This window comes from Lagenorhynchus albirostris, chromosome 5 (assembly GCF_949774975.1).
Source record: "Lagenorhynchus albirostris chromosome 5, mLagAlb1.1, whole genome shotgun sequence".
NCBI classification, from domain to species: domain Eukaryota; kingdom Metazoa; phylum Chordata; class Mammalia; order Artiodactyla; family Delphinidae; genus Lagenorhynchus; species Lagenorhynchus albirostris.
In genome coordinates this window covers 126,766,889-126,786,886 of record NC_083099.1, presented here as the reverse complement: position 1 = coordinate 126,786,886, position 19,998 = coordinate 126,766,889, and the positions used below count along the sequence as shown (strand labels likewise).

General features: G+C 41.2%; 4 protein-coding genes across 10 annotated transcripts in view; 2 read left to right on the top strand and 2 right to left on the bottom strand.

Annotated features, from left to right (window-relative positions):
* The window catches only part of GABPA (GA binding protein transcription factor subunit alpha), a 33,739-nt gene extending 31,874 nt beyond the window's left edge, over positions 1–1,865 (bottom strand). Inside the window, exon 1 of one of the 2 annotated variants that reach the window (XM_060150779.1) lies at positions 1,762–1,865. The gene's annotated coding sequence lies outside the window, so the exon portion shown is untranslated. Of the gene's footprint in view, positions 1–1,248; positions 1,422–1,761 lie in introns of those variants that run through there. The other variant, XM_060150778.1, reaches the window with a different exon arrangement.
* The window catches only part of JAM2 (junctional adhesion molecule 2), a 410,153-nt gene that overhangs the window by 327,416 nt on the left and 62,739 nt on the right, over positions 1–19,998 (bottom strand). For 3 of the 4 annotated variants that reach the window (XR_009540797.1, XM_060150791.1, XM_060150794.1), the window contains 2 exons: positions 18,497–18,539; positions 16,816–16,915 (listed from right to left, as the gene is read on the bottom strand). Coding sequence is in view for 2 of the 4 variants with exons in the window: in XM_060150791.1 (XP_060006774.1) it covers positions 16,883–16,915; positions 18,497–18,539 (76 nt within the window). In the remaining 2 variants the exon portion in view is untranslated. Of the gene's footprint in view, positions 1–16,815; positions 16,916–18,495; positions 18,542–19,998 lie in introns of those variants that run through there. The other variant, XR_009540796.1, reaches the window with a different exon arrangement.
* LOC132520310 (potassium/sodium hyperpolarization-activated cyclic nucleotide-gated channel 2-like) lies at positions 1,095–1,897 on the top strand. The gene is made up of 2 exons (XM_060149068.1): positions 1,095–1,340; positions 1,802–1,897. The coding sequence occupies exons 1-2, from the start codon at positions 1,110–1,112 to the stop codon at positions 1,895–1,897; spliced, it is 327 nt and encodes a 108-aa protein (XP_060005051.1). The 5' UTR covers positions 1,095–1,109.
* Positions 1,712–9,014, top strand: ATP5PF (ATP synthase peripheral stalk subunit F6). Of its 3 annotated transcripts, none has more exons than XM_060150782.1 (4): positions 1,712–1,843; positions 5,383–5,559; positions 8,215–8,339; positions 8,836–9,014. In XM_060150782.1, exons 2-4 carry the CDS (start codon positions 5,396–5,398, stop codon positions 8,871–8,873), a joined length of 327 nt encoding a protein of 108 aa, XP_060006765.1. In that variant the 5' UTR covers positions 1,712–1,843; positions 5,383–5,395; the 3' UTR covers positions 8,874–9,014. The 3 variants fall into 3 exon arrangements, with proteins under 3 accessions (XP_060006765.1, XP_060006766.1, XP_060006767.1); XM_060150783.1 differs by lacking the exon at positions 1,712–1,843 and adding an exon at positions 1,865–1,990; XM_060150784.1 differs by lacking the exon at positions 1,712–1,843 and adding an exon at positions 2,033–2,182.

Sequence of the window (19,998 nt, the reverse complement as noted above, 5' to 3'; positions counted from 1 at the left end):
ACATCTGTGTGGATACACATGGAGAAGGAAAGCAAGAGTGGAGAAAGGTTAACACTTGGTGACCCTGGGGGTGAAGGTGTTCCTTGTATAATTTCACTGTATAATTTTTTCAATTTTCCTGTAAACTTGAAGTTTCATAAATAAAAGCTGGAGGGAGATTAAAGTCAACAGTTTTAATTTGGTATTCAGCCTCCACATGCTCTCATGACTTGCCTCAACGAAACACCTAGCTCATTATTTTCTTACTTCAAGACTATACACCCCTCATGGCATTGGTCCTGTAGACGCAATCCACGTAAAAACTGCTTAAGTCCACCTAGTGTCAGAATATGTTTAAAAATAAATAAGCTTGGAAAGCTTGGATCAAACCCTAAGAGAGAGAGATTATTATTCCCTTTAAGTAGTTCCGAACGAGTTGGACCAGTTTCTTTTGATATTTAAGACAACAAAGTACCTAAGAACGTTATCACTGTCCAGTTCTTCACTTTGCTTAAGTGGACCTTTCTAAAACTTTGCTCCTCTCACGACTCAGACCTACTGCGCGTATTTCTAAATCACTACTCGTCATCTTGCAGTGCAACATTAGGCGTTGTCCTCTCTGCTGTTAACCTAATCAAACCAGGGTTCCTAAATACAAACACGCGCGGGCGTATCTTCCAGTCCACAAAAAAACTAAAAAAGCTGACAAGCTACATTAACCCATCATTTTCCCCTTGCCTCACACTTCCTCGTTTTTAAAAGAAACCCAACGGACACCATATACATTAATAGATGGCTTTGATGCAACTGTAAGAATTCTAGAAAGACAACTGGATACGAAGTGAAAGCGAATCGCTGAGTTGGCAAGGAGGATGGTTTTGCATGTTCCTCTGAAATCCCCGGGGCGTCAGGATCAAATCCCGACCGCGGCGAATGCGGACCACGGCGGACAGTCGAGCAGGGGATAGTGAGGGAAGGGGGCGGCGAAGGGTGACACGAACGACCGGGGCCCCGAGTGCGCGCGGCTTAGCAGAGTCCCGCGCCGCGCGCCCCCCGCCCCTCCCCTCCGCTCCCCGCACAGCCTCCCCCGCCCCTCCCCACCCGGCTCCCTCAAGTCTCCACGAACGGAAATGGGAGTCACAGCGCCGGGGACCAGCGGAAACAAAACACAGAGGCGGCCGCGGGGGGGCCGCTGTGGGGGAGAAGGCCCCGGAACGAAGCCGGCCCGCGCGGACCCGCGCTCCCCTCCTCCCCAGCGGCCGCACTCACCCGCTCTGGATTCGGCCCCGTCGCCCCCGCCCGCAGTCCAGAGCCGGCTGAAAACCGCAGCGCCGCGGGCTCCACGTGCGGCGTCTCTCCCGGTAAGACCCGCAGCTCCAGCGACTCGAAGTGAGAAGCCCCTGGGCCCTTCCCGCGAAAACGGCGCAGAGAAACTCCAACCCCCCCTCCCACCTCCCAGGCACCCCCGGGTCCGGGACTACAACTCCCAGCAGGTTGCGCGAAACGAACGCCCGAGGCAACGGAGGCTCACGAGGCACAAGGGAGCCCAACGCCCCAATCCGCTTTGTTTTACACTCTGTCACTTTGCCTGCACAGTCGTACACCTCAACCACCCCAAGGAAGAGGACGCTGACTCGGGGCGGTGGGGATTGAACTAGGGGAAAGGCCAGTCCAAGTGCGCATGCGTACAAAACAAGGTTTCCGAGAGGGAAAAAGAGAGCAGGTCAACTTGGGAGAAGGAAAGATGGCGGAGGCGTCGCCAGGGGACCCGGAAGCACTCACCCTCCACTTCCTCCTCCTGTTTGGCTTCTGTCTCACCTAGAGCCGTCCGGTCGCCGACTGTCTCCGAGACGCTTCCTGTCCGGTGAGTGTCGACCGACTGAAACGGCGGCCCATAATGCATTGCGATGGCGGTTAGGCGGGGGGGGCGGAGCCAGGGCCGGAAGTAAAACGGTGGCGGCGGCGGCGGCGGCGGCGGTGGTAGCTCTGGCAGCTCGGCACCGAGTGCAAGGTGACTGGGAGGGTAACTGGACTCACTTGGCCTCTAGGGACGAGCATTCTGGGTTTCTTCACGAGGTCTGGGTTGCCTATCACCTCTGCCCTTCTGAAAGAGAGCCGCCTGTATCCTGGACACCTTCACGGTCTGGCCCGGAGTCATTGCTGATCTCGGCGCCTTTAGGCCTTGAAGTTTGCGGTAGACTCAGTAGGTAGCCCTGATAATACCGCTCTCAGGGCCAGCCTGACGCTCAGGGTGGCGTGGGAGGCAGGGGGGCCGGCGCTTCATGGACCCGCCGCCCGGCTGGGGCAGCCAAGGTCATGCCCGCGGGGCCGGTCTGCAGCCAGGCCTGCTCAGCCCTGGCGCGCGGGCGATTGTTCTGAACTACAGCATTTAAAAGTAGAACGTAAGAGGGGAAAGGATAATAGTAATCTTAAAAGTTTGCAACCCACCTAAAAACGTTGGTGGTGCTAAAACTTGGTTAAGCAGCTTTGTTTTACATCACGGATTCCAGGAGGGAAAAAGAGAGCCGGTTAAGTCAGGCGAGTTGTGGATTGACTTCAGCAATGAACAAGCGCCGAAATCGCAGCGAAAGGCTGGTCAGTCATCATTGTAAACGGGAGAACCGTGCTCCCTCTCAGCACAAGGCCGCCTCTTACGCTGTACCCTTTTCTTGCTGTTGCCTTCCCCAGTCTTTCTGAGTGTCAAATCCCTGTCATAGGCTGGCGTGGCCCCTCACAGTACTCGAATAGAGAACTTAATCATAGTTGGTATTTTATACCTATTTGTGTAATAACATGTATCTTTCTCACTAGATCTTTAATCAGTGGGGAAAAAAATGAAACGGAATAAAGGAAAAGGAGCAAGTTTTGATAGTGAGATTATGTGTTCATTTTTTAGATAAGTTGAATTTGAGGGCCCGGTAGGACTTAGGAAAGGATGAGAGCTGTCGAATGTATAGGTTTGGAGTTCAGGAAAAAGACCAAAATTAGAAGTGTGATTTGGGAATCATTCATACTTAGATGATAGAAAAAATGAAAATGGGTTTTACCCATGTTGCAGTAGGAGTAACATGATCTTTGCAATGTTAGACTTAGAGCAAATTTACTGTGGGAATATGAATAATTTAATCACTTTTCTTAAACATTTTCTTATCTGTAAAGGAGGGATAAGAACACCTTTCTCTGTTTCTTCACAGTATTGCCATAAGGGAACAAGGAGAGAATATGTCTAGAAGTACTTTGCAAAATACCTAGGGCTGAACAAGTGTTAGGTGACCACGTTGCAGAGTGTTGTGTGTTTTTACGTTGCCAAAGGGGAAAATATACACTGAATTGCACAATTTGAAAAATATGTTTGTGTTCTGTCAAATTCTACTGTGTAACCTGGGATCAGGTACTTACCGCTAAGCCTCAGTTTCTGTGTAAAATGAGAATGCTATTAAGTGGCACCTTAAGGTCATTTGTTGTTTGCTTGGAGTCTCCCCTCCCCCCCCTTTTTTTCTTCTGATGAGGTATAAGAGTGATGTATGATGAAATCTTTAATTTCTTCAAATAGTTTTCTTTCATGCTGGCAGGTGAAGGATATTTGGTTGATTGTAGGATTTCTTTTGGTGGTTTTTATGTGCAATTTCAGGGCTTCTCAACCTTAGCACTATTGACATTTTCCACCAGATATTTCTTTGTTGTGGGCAGGCTATTGTTATTATTGTTGTTGTTGTTATAGGATGTTTGGCAGCATCCTGGTTTTTATCCTCTAGAGGCCAGTAACACTCGCCGCTATCAAGACAACCAAAAATGTCTTCAGACATTGCTAGATATCTCCTGGGGGATACCGCCACCTGTATTTGAGAACTGCTGTGCTACTCCATTGTCGTCTAGCTTAGTGCTTTCCAACTCTCATTAGTAAAGGGCCATTTTCCCCTCAACCCGTGTGGATATTTTTGAAGAATACAGTAAAAATGAATTACTGGAAAAATTAGTAGATGAAAGACAAAACAATGACACACAAAATATGAACTCTTTTTGTATTATTAAATTCAACAGATATGAATTACTCTGTCAATTCGCTGTAAAAGTTTCTAAATGCTTATTGCCAATTTTGGTATTACTATAGACCAGTAAGGCAATACTACCGCTGGTCCCCAGACCACACTTTGAGCAGTAGTATTATAATTTAATAGTAGTCCAGTGTCAGTGAGATGATGCTTATTGTTATTGCTGTTATTAGGTAATTTGGGTTGGGTTTTCACTTTAAGGTTCAGGTTGGGTTTTCACTTTAAGGTTCAGAAATTTTACCAGGCTGTATTGAGGTGTGAATCTTTATTGTTATTGCTGTTATTAGGTAATTTGGGTTGGGTTTTCACTTTAAGGTTCAGGTTGGGTTTTCACTTTAAGGTTCAGAAATTTTACCAGGCTGTATTGAGGTGTGAATCTTTATCATCATTCCAGAAGGGTTTGGTAAGCCCTTTCAGTTTAATCAGCCTTTCTTCATCTTGGGCAGTTTTTTCTAATTATTTATGGTCTCCCTATTTATTTCTTTTCTTTTGGAATTTCTGTTTGCATACAATTTTTTTTTTTTTGCATTTGATCTTTTCAGGACACTAAATGAGGTCTCAACTGAGATCATCCTCTAATTTATATACTGTAATTTTTTAGTTAGATGACCATGTATTTTAGCTTCAGGAAGTCTAGGACTTAGAAGTCTTTAAGTCCTTATTTTAAAAGTTCAGACTTTCTTCTCCTTCACAAATTCTATTTCACTGATTAGATTGTACTGCTTGATTTTTCCTCTCTTGTTGGTGGGCTCCCTTGGACTAGTTGCTGTCTTCCTTGCTGGTTCTTTTGGACTTCGATTTCGTTTTTACAGTGTCCTTGAATGTCTAGAATCCTGCAGTTGTAACAAGCAGAGCAGTTTCTTTCCCTGTGGGCCCGGGAAGTAGAAACTGAGGCTCAGGCAACTGTCTCCAGGCTCCCTGCACAGCTCCCTTTTTGCCCTTTGAGGGAGTCAGGGAAACCTGGTACGTTAATTTGGGGATCAGTATTATTCTTTTTCTGCTGAGGGTGGGCAGCCAAGACTAATAAATTCATGGAGAAGAAAACATGCCATCCCAGATTCTGAACTTGCTTTCTGCGTCTGACCCTAGTGGAGCCACACGCAGGCCTGAGTGGTTCCTAACTGCTGCTAGGTTCCAGGGCCTTTTGGTTAAGAAGCAAAAAACTTGCAGTGTGGGGTAGAGAGGGGAAGGGAGCTATGGTCAGGTGACTGTTCTTAGTGTTTACTGAATTCTGGTATGATTTAAGTTCTGTAGCAATTAGTAGAATTAGATGCCCACTATAACATATTAATAGGTGTTTTACAATTATATCTATTTTAAAGTATCTTCACATTCTGGTGCTTGTTTCCAGTAACAGAATCACCATGATTCTTCAGAGGCTCTTCAGGTTGACCTCTGTCATTCAGTCTGCAGTCTCGGTCTCTTTGAGGAGGAACATCGGTTTTACGGCAGTGGCATTTAATAAGGAACTTGATCCTGTCCAGAAACTCTTCGTGGACAAGATTAGAGAATATAGAACTAAGCGACAGTAAGTGGGTAGATAATCAACTATGGTGTACGTGTGAATATTCAAAGTATGTAAGTTTTGAGATGGTAATAAAAAATTACTTGGCGTTTGAAAGTGTCTAAGACCTTCACTGAGCTGATCTCTATCATAAAGGTTCATTACCTGCTCCAAAGAAGAAGATGAGAATCTTGATTTTTTTTTTTAAGTCCCAAATTTTCTCTTCCTTATATGGGTTCCAAGGGAGAATCCCATTAAATCTAGTGCCATTTTAGATATATCCCTACTATAATGTCATTTATTATAAACTAGAATCAATTCATACAAGTACATGGAATCTTGGAAATCATTTAGGAACCATATTTGAGAAAAACTAAGCCCCTTAGACATTGATTAGCCTAAGGTCATAAAACTAATTGTGGGGAAAACATAATCAAAATATTCTAACTCTCAATTCAGTGCCCTTTTTGTGACATCATGATTTGGGGGAAATGTATAGACACAACATTTTTTCTTTAATGCTACTTCCATATTTATATATTTCTGGGAATATCAAAAGACTCCTGCTTTATGACATAAAGCAAGTCCAGGAGCAACATAATAATAGAACCACACAGTTTTGGAGATGAATGATGACCTTAGTATGAAGTTCAACGCCCAAATCTTCGGAAAAGTGATACAGATCAATTCAGAGTTTTGTTTTATTTGGTTGTCTACCATGTGCAAAGTGCTGGACTATTAACAGTGGTGGGCTACAAAGAAAGAAGCCACTTTGCATTTACACAATATTCTTTTTTTTTTTGCGGTTCACGGGCCTCTCACTGATGTGGCATCTCCCGTTGCAGTGCACAGGCTCCGGACGCACAGGCTCAGCGGCCATGGCTCACGGGCCTAGCCGTTCTGCGGCATGTGGGATCTTCCCACACTGGGGCATGAACCCGTGTCCCCTGCATCGGCAGGCGGACTCTCAACCACTGCGCCACCAGGGAATCCCTACACAATACTCTTAAAGTCTGATGGGGTAGAAAGTTTCTAAGCAAGTAAATACAATATAAGTTTAAATAGGTTAGATGCTAAGATAGTGACACATTCAGTGTTTGGAGAACTCATAGGAAGAAATGCTCCTTTCTAGCTGGTGCATTTTGGAAGGCGGCTTGGAAGAGTGAATGTTTCTAAAAGCTTGTGGATCCCAGAGCTGGACAACAGTCATCAAAGTATCTGGTTGAAGGCTCTATCTAGAACTGAACTGTATATCTCTATAGCTATTAATCACATGTGACTATTCAAATTCTAATGAAGTGTAAATAAAAGTTCAGTTCCTCAGTTGCCTTAGTCACATTTCTATTGCTCAATACCAGATATGGCTACTGGTTACCATATTAGACAGCACATACATAGAGCATTTCTATTATCACAGAAGGTTCTATTGCACATGCTGATGTAGAAGAACATTGGGTCCATAGCAAGAAACATCATTAACAAGTTCTTAAATTAGAGCTGGCTCAGTATTTTTTGTGGAAAATCTGTAGCATAAATAAGATCCTATGCTTTTATCATAGGCATGGGTGAAAATATTAGCCTTGATAGAATTTTCACTTATACATTTTTTTATTATATTCATTGATAAGTGGGCAGTAACATTCTGACAAACAGAATTTGTGTAAACACTGCTGGTCCATGATGCTATATTTATCTTTCCAAAGCACAGCTCTAATTTTGTCATTTTATTGCTTAGCAAACAAAATACAAAGTCCCAGGCTTAACATTCTCGGCCTCCTGTGATCTGGGTCCCGCTGGCTTTTCCCTCTAGGCTGTTTAGTGTTCCCCACATACAGCCAGTGCTTTACCACCTCCTCATCCTTGCTTTTTCAGTCTTAGAATGTCTCAAATTAAAATCTGACCCAAATGCATGGTTTGTCACAAATGCCACCTTTTTAAAATGAAATTTCCCTGTTCAGCTTAGCAAAAGTGATCCCTCAATTCAAGTAGCTTTTTGTTAAACGGTGTCTTTGTAGGTTATCACCTAACTCCCTTACAGCATAATTGTTTATAAACATGTTATTTTTTTCTTCTAAATGGCAAAACCTCTGGGGGTAGGAAGTAATTTGCTTCTTTGTTAGGCCCCTGTTATAGAGACTTAAAGTTTTTGAATGCCGTCCAGTGGTGGTTGATCTAAATCATAGTGATAGTAGATAACTGAGTGCTCACTGTGTGCCAGGCACTATGCTGAGTGGTACATGTACACAATCTCTCTTTCTCTCAACGCCACCATCAGGTAAGACTTCGAGTTGTAGATATAGAGTTTAGTTCACACGGTTTGCTCTAGTTCACACAGTTACTAAATTGTAGAGCTGACGCTGAAACGGAAGCAGTCATTCACCCCAGACCCCGCAGACTTGGCCGTTATACCTTATTGCTGCTTAGACCCTGAGAGGTTGGCTTTTAATAAGTATCCTTGATACTGACAGACCTTGAATGTTAGAGGTTTGTTTGAAGTTGCTTCATTTATGTGAAACCTCGTAATAGTTAAAATAGTTTGAGCTGAAATTCAAGTGGAACTGCTTGTTATCTTTCAGAAAAGTCTGCTTTTCCCTACATATAGAAGATCTATGAAACTTAATTTTGTTTTTGTAAACTAATGATTAAAATCTGTTTTCAACTTGGTCGTTTACACAACAGGACATCTGGAGGACCTGTTGATGTTGGCCCAGAGTATCAGCAAGAACTAGACAGGGAGCTTTTTAAGCTTAAGCAAATGTATGGTAAAGCAGACATGAATACGTTCCCTAACTTCACATTTGAAGGTAAGTCTTTTTAATCACAGATTCATTGTTGTGGGAGATCATTTTAAGTGGAGAATATTTATACTTGGGTTGTGTAGAGGATTAAATGACAATTACGTGTGAATTTATTAGAACAGTGACATGTGCATGGGAAGCTCTGGGATAAATGCCATTGGGGTAGGAGATCACATAGCATAGAGGTTAAACGGCAGGGATCTAAAATCAAACTCCTGACAATATCACTTATGAGCTGTGTGATTTTGGATAGTTAATTGGTCCCTCTTTCTCATCTGACATTTGGGGAGAATTATGCTGTTTTCCTCATAATGATAGTTGTAGTTAAATGACATAGAGAGCCTGGCTCACTGTAAGTCCTGAATAAATCTTAAGCAGTTGTTATATTTCCATGTAGATGTTTCTTTAAAAAATCAGAAGATTGATGAGTTAAATATTAAAACTTTCTAGAAGATGAACTTTATTGCAGTATGGCTAAGCTTGAACCTTTTTTTCCTCTTAGATCCCAAGTTTGAAGTCGTCGAGAAACCACAGTCCTGAAGAAATAATGTAAAATTTATCTGGTAATTTGTCCTAGATTCATTATATAACTGATCAGAAGTAACAGCATAAACATACATTTCACAACTGTCATATGTTCTTTTAATTCTGATTTCAAAATAAATTATTTGGTGGTGTTGGGTGTACACTTCAGTGTATTGAATTCTGTGTTTTTAGATCCTCCCGTTTGGTTGTAGCAAAGCAGATGGAGACCTTGGATTAATTGGGTACTACTTGCCAGATTCTTCTGAGTGCAGGGGTGTCCTTTTTGTTGCGGAGACTTACTGCTGGAGGGGAGCCACCTGACTTAAGGAATGTTTGCTGCGGAGAATGTTATACCCGTTCCCAGAATATGAAGAAATGGTTCATAAATCCTTTTTCATAGCTTTTTCAGGAAACTCAAGTGTGATTGTGAATATGTCCAGGAACATCCATTGTGTTTTAACTTCCATCTCCTCATATGTTAAATGCTTTTATTATCCGAGTAACTCAGGTCCCTCCTCTTCCCTTGCAGTGTAATGATCACAGTGTCTTTTATGGGGCTATATGGATAGATCAGGGGGAGCTGGGAGCCGGAGAGGGGAGGGTTCTGCAAAGGAATTTCCTTTAAAATATTAAGCTGTAGGGCTTCCCTGGTGGCGCAGTGGTTGGGAGTCTGCCTGCTGATGCAGGGGACGCAGGTTCGTGCCCCGGTCTGGGGGGATCCCGTGTGCCGCGGAGCGGCTGGGCCCGTGAGCCATGGCCGCTGAGCCTGGGCGTCCGGAGCCTGTGCTCCGCAACGGGAGAGGCCACAACAGTGAGAGGCCTGCGTACCGCAAAAAAATGTATATATATTAAGCTCTGTGGTGGTGTTTGCCCAGCTGATGGAAGGTCCAGCAGATATGATGTGCCAGAGAAGTGGCAGAGCAAGCACATCAAAATTTCAGAGAGTAGATGGTTTTATTTTTAATTATTCTTTTTTAAAAACAGGAAAAGCAGTTGTGCCTTTTTCTATCTGACAATCTCTCTGACTTATGTCAGTAAATACCTGTCTTTAGTAAAGCTTTAGAGATTTTCTTCAAAAATGTGAAGTCAAAAATACAGTCTTTCTTATGAGGTTAGCTCACTTCAAAAGAGAAATAGATTTTTACTATGGCATGCCATACTAGCTGAAGTCTCAACCTGGTGAGGAATACTTTTCAAAAGATCCACAAATATTTCCTAATGATATAGGTGTGATTAGTACGATGTGAGGAGATGGAATTGGGGAGGGTAAAGTAGTAGGAAGAAACTGCCCAGTTTTCTTCAAATGAAGCTAAGCAATGATGGGTCAGTTGGACTACTTTTAAATAGTTGTAGACGTTGAAACAGAATTCGATGTTTCATTATGGCACCATTAAAGGTAACCAAGGAAGCCTCATTGATCTGTTCCTTTGTCTAACCTCCCCTCCCCTGAAGTGGCTCTACTCCACCTTCCTGTGGCAAGCAAGCAGCCTGGGGTCAACAGCGACCCTGCCAGTCTAGGTGGAGATGGGGCTGACCCTTTCCGTTCATGTTTCCCTCCCCAATTCAGAGTTTAGTTGAATTTTACCTTTTATAATCTCACACCTATTATCTTCATAATTTTTTTTTATCTGTCTCACAACTACTTGGAGTTTGCTTGAACATCCCAATCTCTTCATTATGTAAACAGAAGGACTCTATTTGTGGCTTTCTGCAGGGATACTGTGTTAAGCATCCTACTCATGCCCTATATCTTAGGGCTATGCATTTAGCTAAATTTCGACCAGAGAAGTGCTCTTGTTTTTTTTCCAACTGAATGCTGTAGTGGTGCTATGAGTCATGGATGTTAACCATTGCCCCTTCTTCCTCATAGCCCCTTCAACTTTCTGGTAAGGCTGCCCCAAATTTGCAAACTCCAGCCTTTATCTGTTACTTCAGCCTACAAGAAAGTGGTCCTGCACTTAGCATTTGGGACCACCTTATATGTTATTACAAATGACCTCAACTTTCTAGGCTTTTAGCTGTTTAAAATGGCATTTTTCTCCCTTGCCTGGTGGTGTGGGCTGAATCGTGTTCCCCTAAAACTCCTATGTTGAAGCCCTAACTCTCAGAACCTCCCAATATGATTGTATTTGGGGATTGGGACCCTTAAATGGGATTAAGTTAAAATGAGGTTGTTAGGGTGGGCTTGAGTCCAGTCTGACAGGTGTCCTTATAAGAAGACTGGTGTTCTTATAAGGGCATATTTGAGTTGAGGAAAGGTACAGGAACTGGAAATGGACATGTGCCTGCCTGTTACGTGTCTAGTACTCCCTTTAATAATAATAGCAATAACCAAAGAGGGCTTCCGTTGTAGGCGATTTTTACTTAAATCCATTTAGTGTAGAATTTTGTTCCTGATTTTTGCTACCCTTGGTGTGGCAGGCCTATAAATGCTTACTCTGGTTAGATTCTTAATGTATGAGTTCTTGGAAGGCTCTGTGGGCTAGAAGGTTTCCTATTATGCAGATTACCTTAAATGGGAGGTCCGACCCATCTCTTCCAAACTCCCCTCAGCTCCCACCTCAATGGTCCAGTTCACAGACTCTTATTTCAGATGTTTGCTCTCAGACACTGGCAAGAAGGCTCAAGGCCAGCTACTTTCAAAGATGCCTACTTGACCACAGGAAACTCACACATCCTTGCCCTGAGACACAATGGGAAGATAGGTGCTTCACAATTTCCCCTGCCGTCTACCTTGATATCTTTTTCCAACTCTCTTTTCACTCTTTTCAAATAGCTCTTTGCTTCTTGGCATGTGCCGTCAATTGTTGCAGGTGATTCTCTTTAAAATTCTCTTTACTTGCCTTGGGGGGTGAGTTGGGAAGTAGAACTCACAACTTTGACAAACTCACACGACTTGGACAATTCATTCTGTCTCTCTCCATTGCTCCCCACCCCCAATCCATCCCTACACACTTCAGTTTATGGATTTTGTGTGGTGGGGTAAAGGAGAGAGGACCAGGGTAATAATTTCAGGGTAGCACAACTGTCTCTTCATGAACATCAAAGCAGGTATTTATACCCAAATTAGTTATGGGTTTCTTTAGAAAGTGAGGTACTTGTCAGCCTTCAGGCAACAGGAAAAATCCCAGTCGACATTCTGTTACATGAATATGTCTTTACATATAAAACTTTTTCTAATTCTTTTTGCTATATGTTATCCTAAAATTTAGAAAACTAGGTTTCTTGACCTACAGCAACTTCAGTATAATTCATGGTAGTTAAATATTTGGAAGGAAAGGAAGCTTGAGAATGAAAAGTTAAATGGCAGGGGGCAACTTTAGGAATCTAACTACAGGTCATAAAAAAATCTCAGTTTTTACACCATCTTTAAGAAGCACTTCTGTGTAGCACATTCAGTATTGAAAACAGATCATAAAATGGAGCTTTAAAACCATCTGCCCTCAGTCTTAAAGAAGTTAAACAAGTCCTTTGTTGACATACTATTCATTTGTTTTGACATTTTCTTAGTAAAAAGTATAAAGACATACTCTAGTATGTCTTACTTTAAAGTAGAAAAATATTTTAAGATCTTTTTAAGGACTGTGTGGAAATGGATGCCTAATAACTAATAGGAGTAGAATAAAAGTCATGTCTGTCCAGCCTTAATTCATGGAGCATTAATTTGTGTGACTCTGCATAACAAATGAACTGGATTATAATAACATTGCAAAATACAGTATTAATATTCTAAATCTATGGAGAAATTTTATCAATAAATACTCTTTAAATTGCCCTTTCACAAGTGCTCTTTTGATCTTAAAAAATTCATTTAGCACTTACTGGATACTGACTACACATTAGATACAGTTAAATACTTTGGGGCTTATAAATATGTATGTAAAACGTGGCTCTTTTCTCAAAGTGGTTCTATTAATAGATTGGTGGTGATGCCAGAGATGTACATACATAACTGTATTAAGAAATATAAAACCAACAAGTGCCATAAGAAAACCAAATGCTATGGAAATTCAAAGAAAGAAACTTCTTCCAGAAGGGAGAAGAGGGAAGGCTGCATGGAGAAGGTGGAATTTGAAAGATGTCCTGAAGAGTAACTAGAATCTACATATCTTGTGATTAGGAGAATCAGCTTTCCAGGTAAAGGAGAAGAAAAAAAGGGTCGTTGAGATACAATGACCTTAGTTCAGTTTGAACATGTGGCTGAACAGGTAGGTGTGACAATATGACAATGTGTGTACGTGGGGGGAGGCCCTGAATTTCAGGGTAAAATGTTTAGACCTTGGTGAGAGACTATGTAAAGGAAAAGAGTGAAAGGTTTTCATCAAGGGGATGGGAGAAAAGGGAGAAGGGAGTTGACTGTTCAAGAGAGTAATCTGGCAGTAACTGTTAGACTGATGGGGTGTGTGATGGGAAGACTAGAGGGCAAAGGAGCCTTCAGGACAGGAGAGATTAAAAGTGCTACCAAGTGTATATGTTTCCATGCCACGCTCTCACTTTGTCCCAGTTTACCCTTCCACCTCCCTATATCCTCAAGTCCATTCTCTAGTAGGTTTGTGTCTTTATTCCCGTCTTACCCCTAGGTTATTCATGACTTTTTTTTTTTCTTAGATTCCATATATATGTGTTAGCATACGGTATTTGTTTTTCTCTTTCTGACTTACCTCACTCTGTATGACAGACTCTAGGTCCATCCACCTCACTACAAATAACAATTTCGTTTCTTTTTATGGCTGAGTAATATTTCATTGTATATATGTGCCACATCTTCTTTATACATTCATCTGTTGATGGACACTTAGGTTGCTTCCATGTCCTGGCTATTGTAAATAGAGCTGCAGTGAACATTTTGGTACATGACTCTTTTTGAATTATTATTTTCTCAGGGTATATGCCCAGTAGTGGGATTACCAAACGTAAAATAGATAGCTAGTGGGAAGTAGCCGCATAGCACAGGGAGATCAGCTAGGTGGTTTGTGACCACCTAGAAGGGTGGGATAGGGAGGGTGGGAGGGAGGGAGACGCAAGAGGGAAGAGATATGGGAACATATGTATATGTATAACTGATTCACTTTGTTATAAGCAGAAACTAACACACCATTGTAAAGCAATTATACTCCAATAAAGATGTTTAAAAAAAAAGAAATTAGAAACTAAAAAGTAAAACTAACAAAAACATTTGTTATTATATATAAAAAAAATGCTACTAAGAGAGGGGGTACTTGAGGGAGGAAGGTAGCAGAAGACAAAAGGTGTGAGATAGTAGCCGGAGATAAAAAGTAGTGACAATCGTGCCAATGAATGATAGAGTCTGTGAATAAATGGGAGGTTGAAAATGGAGATAGGGAGGGTGGTAGTGGTAGAGAATATAATTTAAATGGTGGTTAAATTTAAATCGTGGTTAGCTTCAATCTTGAAAAAAATAAGATTAAAGATTTGGGTATCTGTGGCAAGGGGATGAAATGATCCACCGTGGCATTTACTTGGGGTAGGGGCAAAGGGAAGGCAGAAAGTATCACAGGCTGTGAGACTAGGCAGGGTGAAGGGAAGCTGTCCTAGGAGAGAAGAATTTGAGAATTTCAAAGGAAGGAATGTTGGTGGCAGAGAAAAAACATATTGTGTAAAACATCCTGCATCGGATAGACCTGGGTCACATAGACACTGCCTCTTCACTTGTCAGCTTTGTAAACTTGGCAGTCACTGACTCAGTTCATCTCAGTTTCCTCATCTATAAAATGACGACATTGCCCTCTTTATACAATCGTTGAGGTGAATTTGAGATTTTATACGGCCTCAACTCCATCCACCCCCCACTTCCACGACATATATAAAGTGTTCAATAAATAGTTGTGACATTTTACTTTCAGAGCATTTTTTCAGCATTGGAAAGGTTGGCAGGCACCCAGGCTGAGAGATGAGATTCTCATCTTAGGCAGCTAAAGTGTTAGCCTTGTAGCTACAGACAGTAAGAGGGACTAGTTTCCTGGGTTTCATTTGAATAACAATAGGTGAATGACTTCCCCTGCACCATTAAATGGGACTAAAAAATTGAACACGTTCAGCTATTTTTATTAATGTAGACTTTAATCAAACAAAACCACCTGTGAGATGAAGTTTTTTTCAAGGCTGTATTGAAAAACAGTTGTTCCAGATTTAGTTAGGTTAAACCCCCGAGTAAAAATAAATTAAATCTGGTTACAATGATAATAATTAAAACTTGCTATTAAAGATACTAACGCCCTAACCTTTATAAAACACAATTTTACTTCATGAAAACAAAATCAAAATGCTCTAAGAATTATAATGATAGTTTTTTGTTTTTTTTCTTTTCATGCTTCATCACCAAGAGTTGGGAAACTATGCATGTGGACCAGATCCTGTCTGTGCCTCCTGTTTTAAGAACACAAACATGACCATTTTAAAAGTATTGTCTGTGGCTGCTTTCATGCTACAATACCATGACATGAAAAATGGCAGAGTTGAGTACAGTACAGGCAGTTATGGCAGGGACCATATGGCCTACATGTCTTAAAATATCTACTACCTGGCCCTTTACGGAAACTGTTGGAAGAGGTCTGGTGAGAATCACTGAATGTCACAGACAAGTGGGGGCAGTGTGACAACAGGCATCTTCCCAGTGACCTGGTGTCCAGGCACATATTCGGCACTTGGTGAGTACTTAATCCAACTGTCTGTCCCGTGAATCCTGGTGATTTGCTCTGCCTATTGGGCAAAAAGAGTGGACTCCATTAAAAGCAGTTTAACCGTGTTCAAAGTTGTCAAAGGTAGTGAGGGACCTTTTCCGTCTAGATTTGCCTGGAACTGGAAATGCCCTAGCCATATTGTCTTTTCAATATGAAACAAATAATCAGAATAAGTTCTGGATGATTATGCTTTTAACACAGTCTAATTACTCTCCCTATTACATGGATCATTGGAATTTTCACTTTGTAACACTAGCTGGAGGTCTTTGTGATCTATCAGTTTAGAAACCAGATAATCGGACCCATTTTTCATTTCATTTCTCCTGTGTTTTCTATGTATCAAGCGTAGCACCAGGTGCCAGGAGCCACCCTGAGCCGTTTCATCTCATTTTACTTGTCAGGCAACCTGTCCTCCCCTCCATATCCCTGACTTTGCCATAAGCAGGGTTGGAAAACCACTGGCTGTAACAGCAATGCAAAATTTCGGCCCAATGCAAAATTTCACTGCACGAATTTTAGAGACAGAGAGATGTGAAGTCACCATCACGCAGGGACAAGTATCTGTAGGGTTATGTGTGTTGGTTCCAATGGCGAGTTCTGATGTCAAAGTCACCGATCCTCTTCAAAGGGGTCTTAGGGGAGGGAAATAGCAACAAGCAGCTCTGGGGGTGAAATAAGACACTTGGGTTTGTGTTTAACTCTCAGACTGATGTTTAATGAAGAAATCAACGGCACACACCAGGTGAGTGAGCTCTGGTCATTAGGTATTTTTCTTCATGTTGATTTTGGTTCTCAGACATGAAAGTAAAAAAGTGCAAATCCTTAGGTGTAAGACCCTTCCTGCCACTTCCCTTCTGTGAATATATTAGTGATAAATGAGCAACAGAATAATGAGACCAGAGGTTCCTTTTGCATCTGTCAGAGTATTTTCTGAACCCTCTAAATCAGACTCTTGCACAGAGGGTGCATACAGCTTACATTTTCACGCTCTGTGGATTAATTTCACAACCAGTATGATATATTTTTAGTAACTTACTCTAGAAGTTACGATATTTAACATTTCACAAGCCCCAGAATATTACAAAGTATTTTGACTCCTTTAACTTTGTCCAGACACAAGAAGCCAGACTGTATTTTAGCTGCTGACAAAACTATTTGTGTAAAATAAAAATTTCAAGTGATGTAGCAGTCATAAAGATTATACTGAAACACCAATTTCACCTCCTCATGTACCTCTTGGCAAATGTAAGACAAAGCAGAGTTTTATAATCTTTTAATAGTGCAACAACTGGGGTTTTGGTGCATCGCAAAGATGGAATTCTTTTAAATTATAAAGGATTTTGTGTGCTTGAAATCCTAGGAGAAGAAAGAAAAAAAAAGTTTAAATATGATGTATTACTTAACATTTAAAGAAATATAGAAATCTTATGAATACAAAGATACATCCACTATGAGAATCTTGCAGGTGCAAACCAGCGTATATTTAATTAAATCTATTTTATGGGGAACTAAATAATTAAATACCAGGAGACAAATCCTTGAATCTTTGCCTAAAGAGCAAAGAAGTAGGAGTGGGAATTAGAACAGGAGAAGTCCTGTTTGCTGGGGGGATGCTACTGGCATCTAGCAGGTAGAGGTCAGGTGGTCCTAAGCATCCTACAACATACAGGACAAGAAAGAATTATGTGAAATTATTAAAAATTTGTTATATAAGCCTTAGAAGAAATTGTCATTTCTTATATAAATTGTTATATAAGAATTAGGAGAACATGACAGTAGTGCCAATGTTGAGAAACCCTGCTCTGGGGCAGAATTCAAATTGGACACTCTTGCTCTTGGCTGACGAGGGCAACCAAGCAGAAGACAAAGAAAAAGAGCAAAGCTTTTGTTCTTCCGACTCAGCCACAAAGTGTCTCTTCCTATTTGGTCAGGTGAGATTATTTTACTCTGCACTCAAAGGAGTATTTTCTACAAATTATAGGAGCAAATATAGAGTTAACATGTTGCTTGTCTGCTAATTGATGAACAATATGCTTTGGTATTGTAAACCACAAAATAAAGTGATTTCCATGATAGATTGTGGAGTAGACAATTTTTTAATTTTTGGCGGAAAAAAAAGTCTGTGGAACAGTATGTAGGTCTTAAAGGTTAGTGTCTATCAGAGTCACTTAAGTGTTTAAAATACACGCCCCACCCAAGCTCTACTGAAAGGAAATCTAAGCAAATCCCTGCCACAGAGTACTAAGGAATTCAGGGAAGTAGCGCTCCATTTCTCAAGAAAGGGCTTAGACTTCTAAAAACATCGGGAACCTCCCTTCCCTCACTGTATTGCTGAAAAATAGTCCAGAAGGCTGAATAACCATCCAAAGAGCTACAAAATCTGAGCAATGATGGTATTTACTGCTTCAATGTAGTGCTTACAAATGCAAAAGTACACAAGGGTCCAAGCATCTAAATTATGTTCCCTTAACAATCTGAATTAGGTAATTCTTGCATCTTTTCAAGGATTTCTGAAATGTTCCTTTCTGCAAAAGCAGAGGATATTCCATATCCCTAAAATTTCCAAGTGCTTTGAATAACCACAGGAGAGTCCTGGAACCACAGATCTTCTGGAAGTGATCTGCTTGGTCAAGCTGACAAGAATCAAGGTACCTGGGTCCCAGCTTAGCCATTGTAATACTGTGAGAATGTGTGTCCTAATTTCTTCATCTATAAAATGGAGCTGATAATGCCAGATCTAATGATACTAAGGAGGCCGACTAATAATAGAAAACACAATGAGAGAAAATAATGGGATGGTGAAGCCCCACTGCTCTACAAATGCTGCCTTCCCAGACAGGGGATGGGAGCTAACATTTATTTAGCTCCTTCTAAAGACCAGCGGTAGACACTAGTACAAGGTATATTAAAAGTGAAATATGCTTTAAAAATACTCACATTTTCACTCATTGCAGTGGCTTTAGATGCAGAACTACTCTTCCTGTTTGTGGAACATAAAAGACAGCATTTACTATATTATTGCTTCCAATTCTAAAACATATATCCTCTTAGTTAATGTTACCTCCACACATTTTCTCAACAGGAAGATGAACATTTATCTTAGTAAAAAAGGTACAAAAGCCCCCAGAAATCCTAACTGAATTTCTTATATTTATAGACAATATTCATAGAGAAAACCATGTAACAAAATATCTGTATGTGTGAAGCCCTGTGTGTCTACTTGTAGCCTAGGGCTAGATACTAATGACTTTTGCGGAATATGCAAACCAGAGACTTACTAACTTTTAACTCAACTCATTGACATTTACTATTTTGAAAGTTTAATCATTATAATCTCAAATTTCATTTTTTCCATGGAAGGAAAGTTTTATGTGGTGACTACGGTTCCAGTTACCTGTTATGGGCTGAACTATGTCCCCACCAAACATTCACAGGTTCAAGTCCCAACCTCCCAGTACCTCAGAATGTGACCATATTTAGAGACAGGGTCTTTAAAGAGGTAATTAAATTAAAATGAAGTAATTAGGGTGGGTCCTAATCCAATATGACTGATATCCTTATAAGAACAGGAAATTCAGACATAAACAGGGATGTTTAAACATAAGATCGTGTGAAGACAGGGAGAACACCGCCTTTAAGTCAAAGAAAGAGGCCTGGACTTCTAGCCTCCAGAACTATGAGAAAATAAATTTCTGTTGTTTAAGCCACCAGTTGATGGCACTTTTAAGGCAGCCCTAGCAGACTAATACAACATCCAATTCATTGTCCAACAAATTTTGAGGAGCATGGATTTGACAAACGGAAGGTGTGTATAGGAATAAAGATACTGCCTCCCTGGGTTAATAGAGACAGTAATAGGGACTGAATGAAAGAATAACCTCCCTCACCCTAGCATTGCCAGCCTTTCTCCATATATAAGATGATGTCTCTTCTCTGTTCATAACCCTCCCTCCAATCACTTTCCATCTTACTCAATAAAAGTGGGAATCCTCACAATTGCCTGGAGTGCGATGGGGGATTGGCCATACCACCATCAGGCTACCCTGCTTTTCAGAACTCACTCCTGACCTGGCTACTGCTAGTCCTGTTAACTTGGACCTCATCCTGGACTTGCACTGGGATAGTATGAGGCTCAGAGACCATCATTGAGGAGCAAGTCTAGGAACAGGAAATCAATGGCATCTTCTTGGTCTTCAAAAGACTTAGGAGATGACAGTCTCCGAAGCATGGCAGCTGAGAGTAGAGGGCAACGCCCATAGAGTCGAGGTTGGGTCTGCCATTTCCATACATACAAGGACAGGCACAAATCAACTGCAAATACACTGGAGACTCTGGTGATCTCATCCAGATCTCATGTACCAATGACTCCTAAATTTCTAACTCTAGTTAAGATGTTTCCCCAAACTCCAGATTCATATATTCAGTTACTCACTAATTAT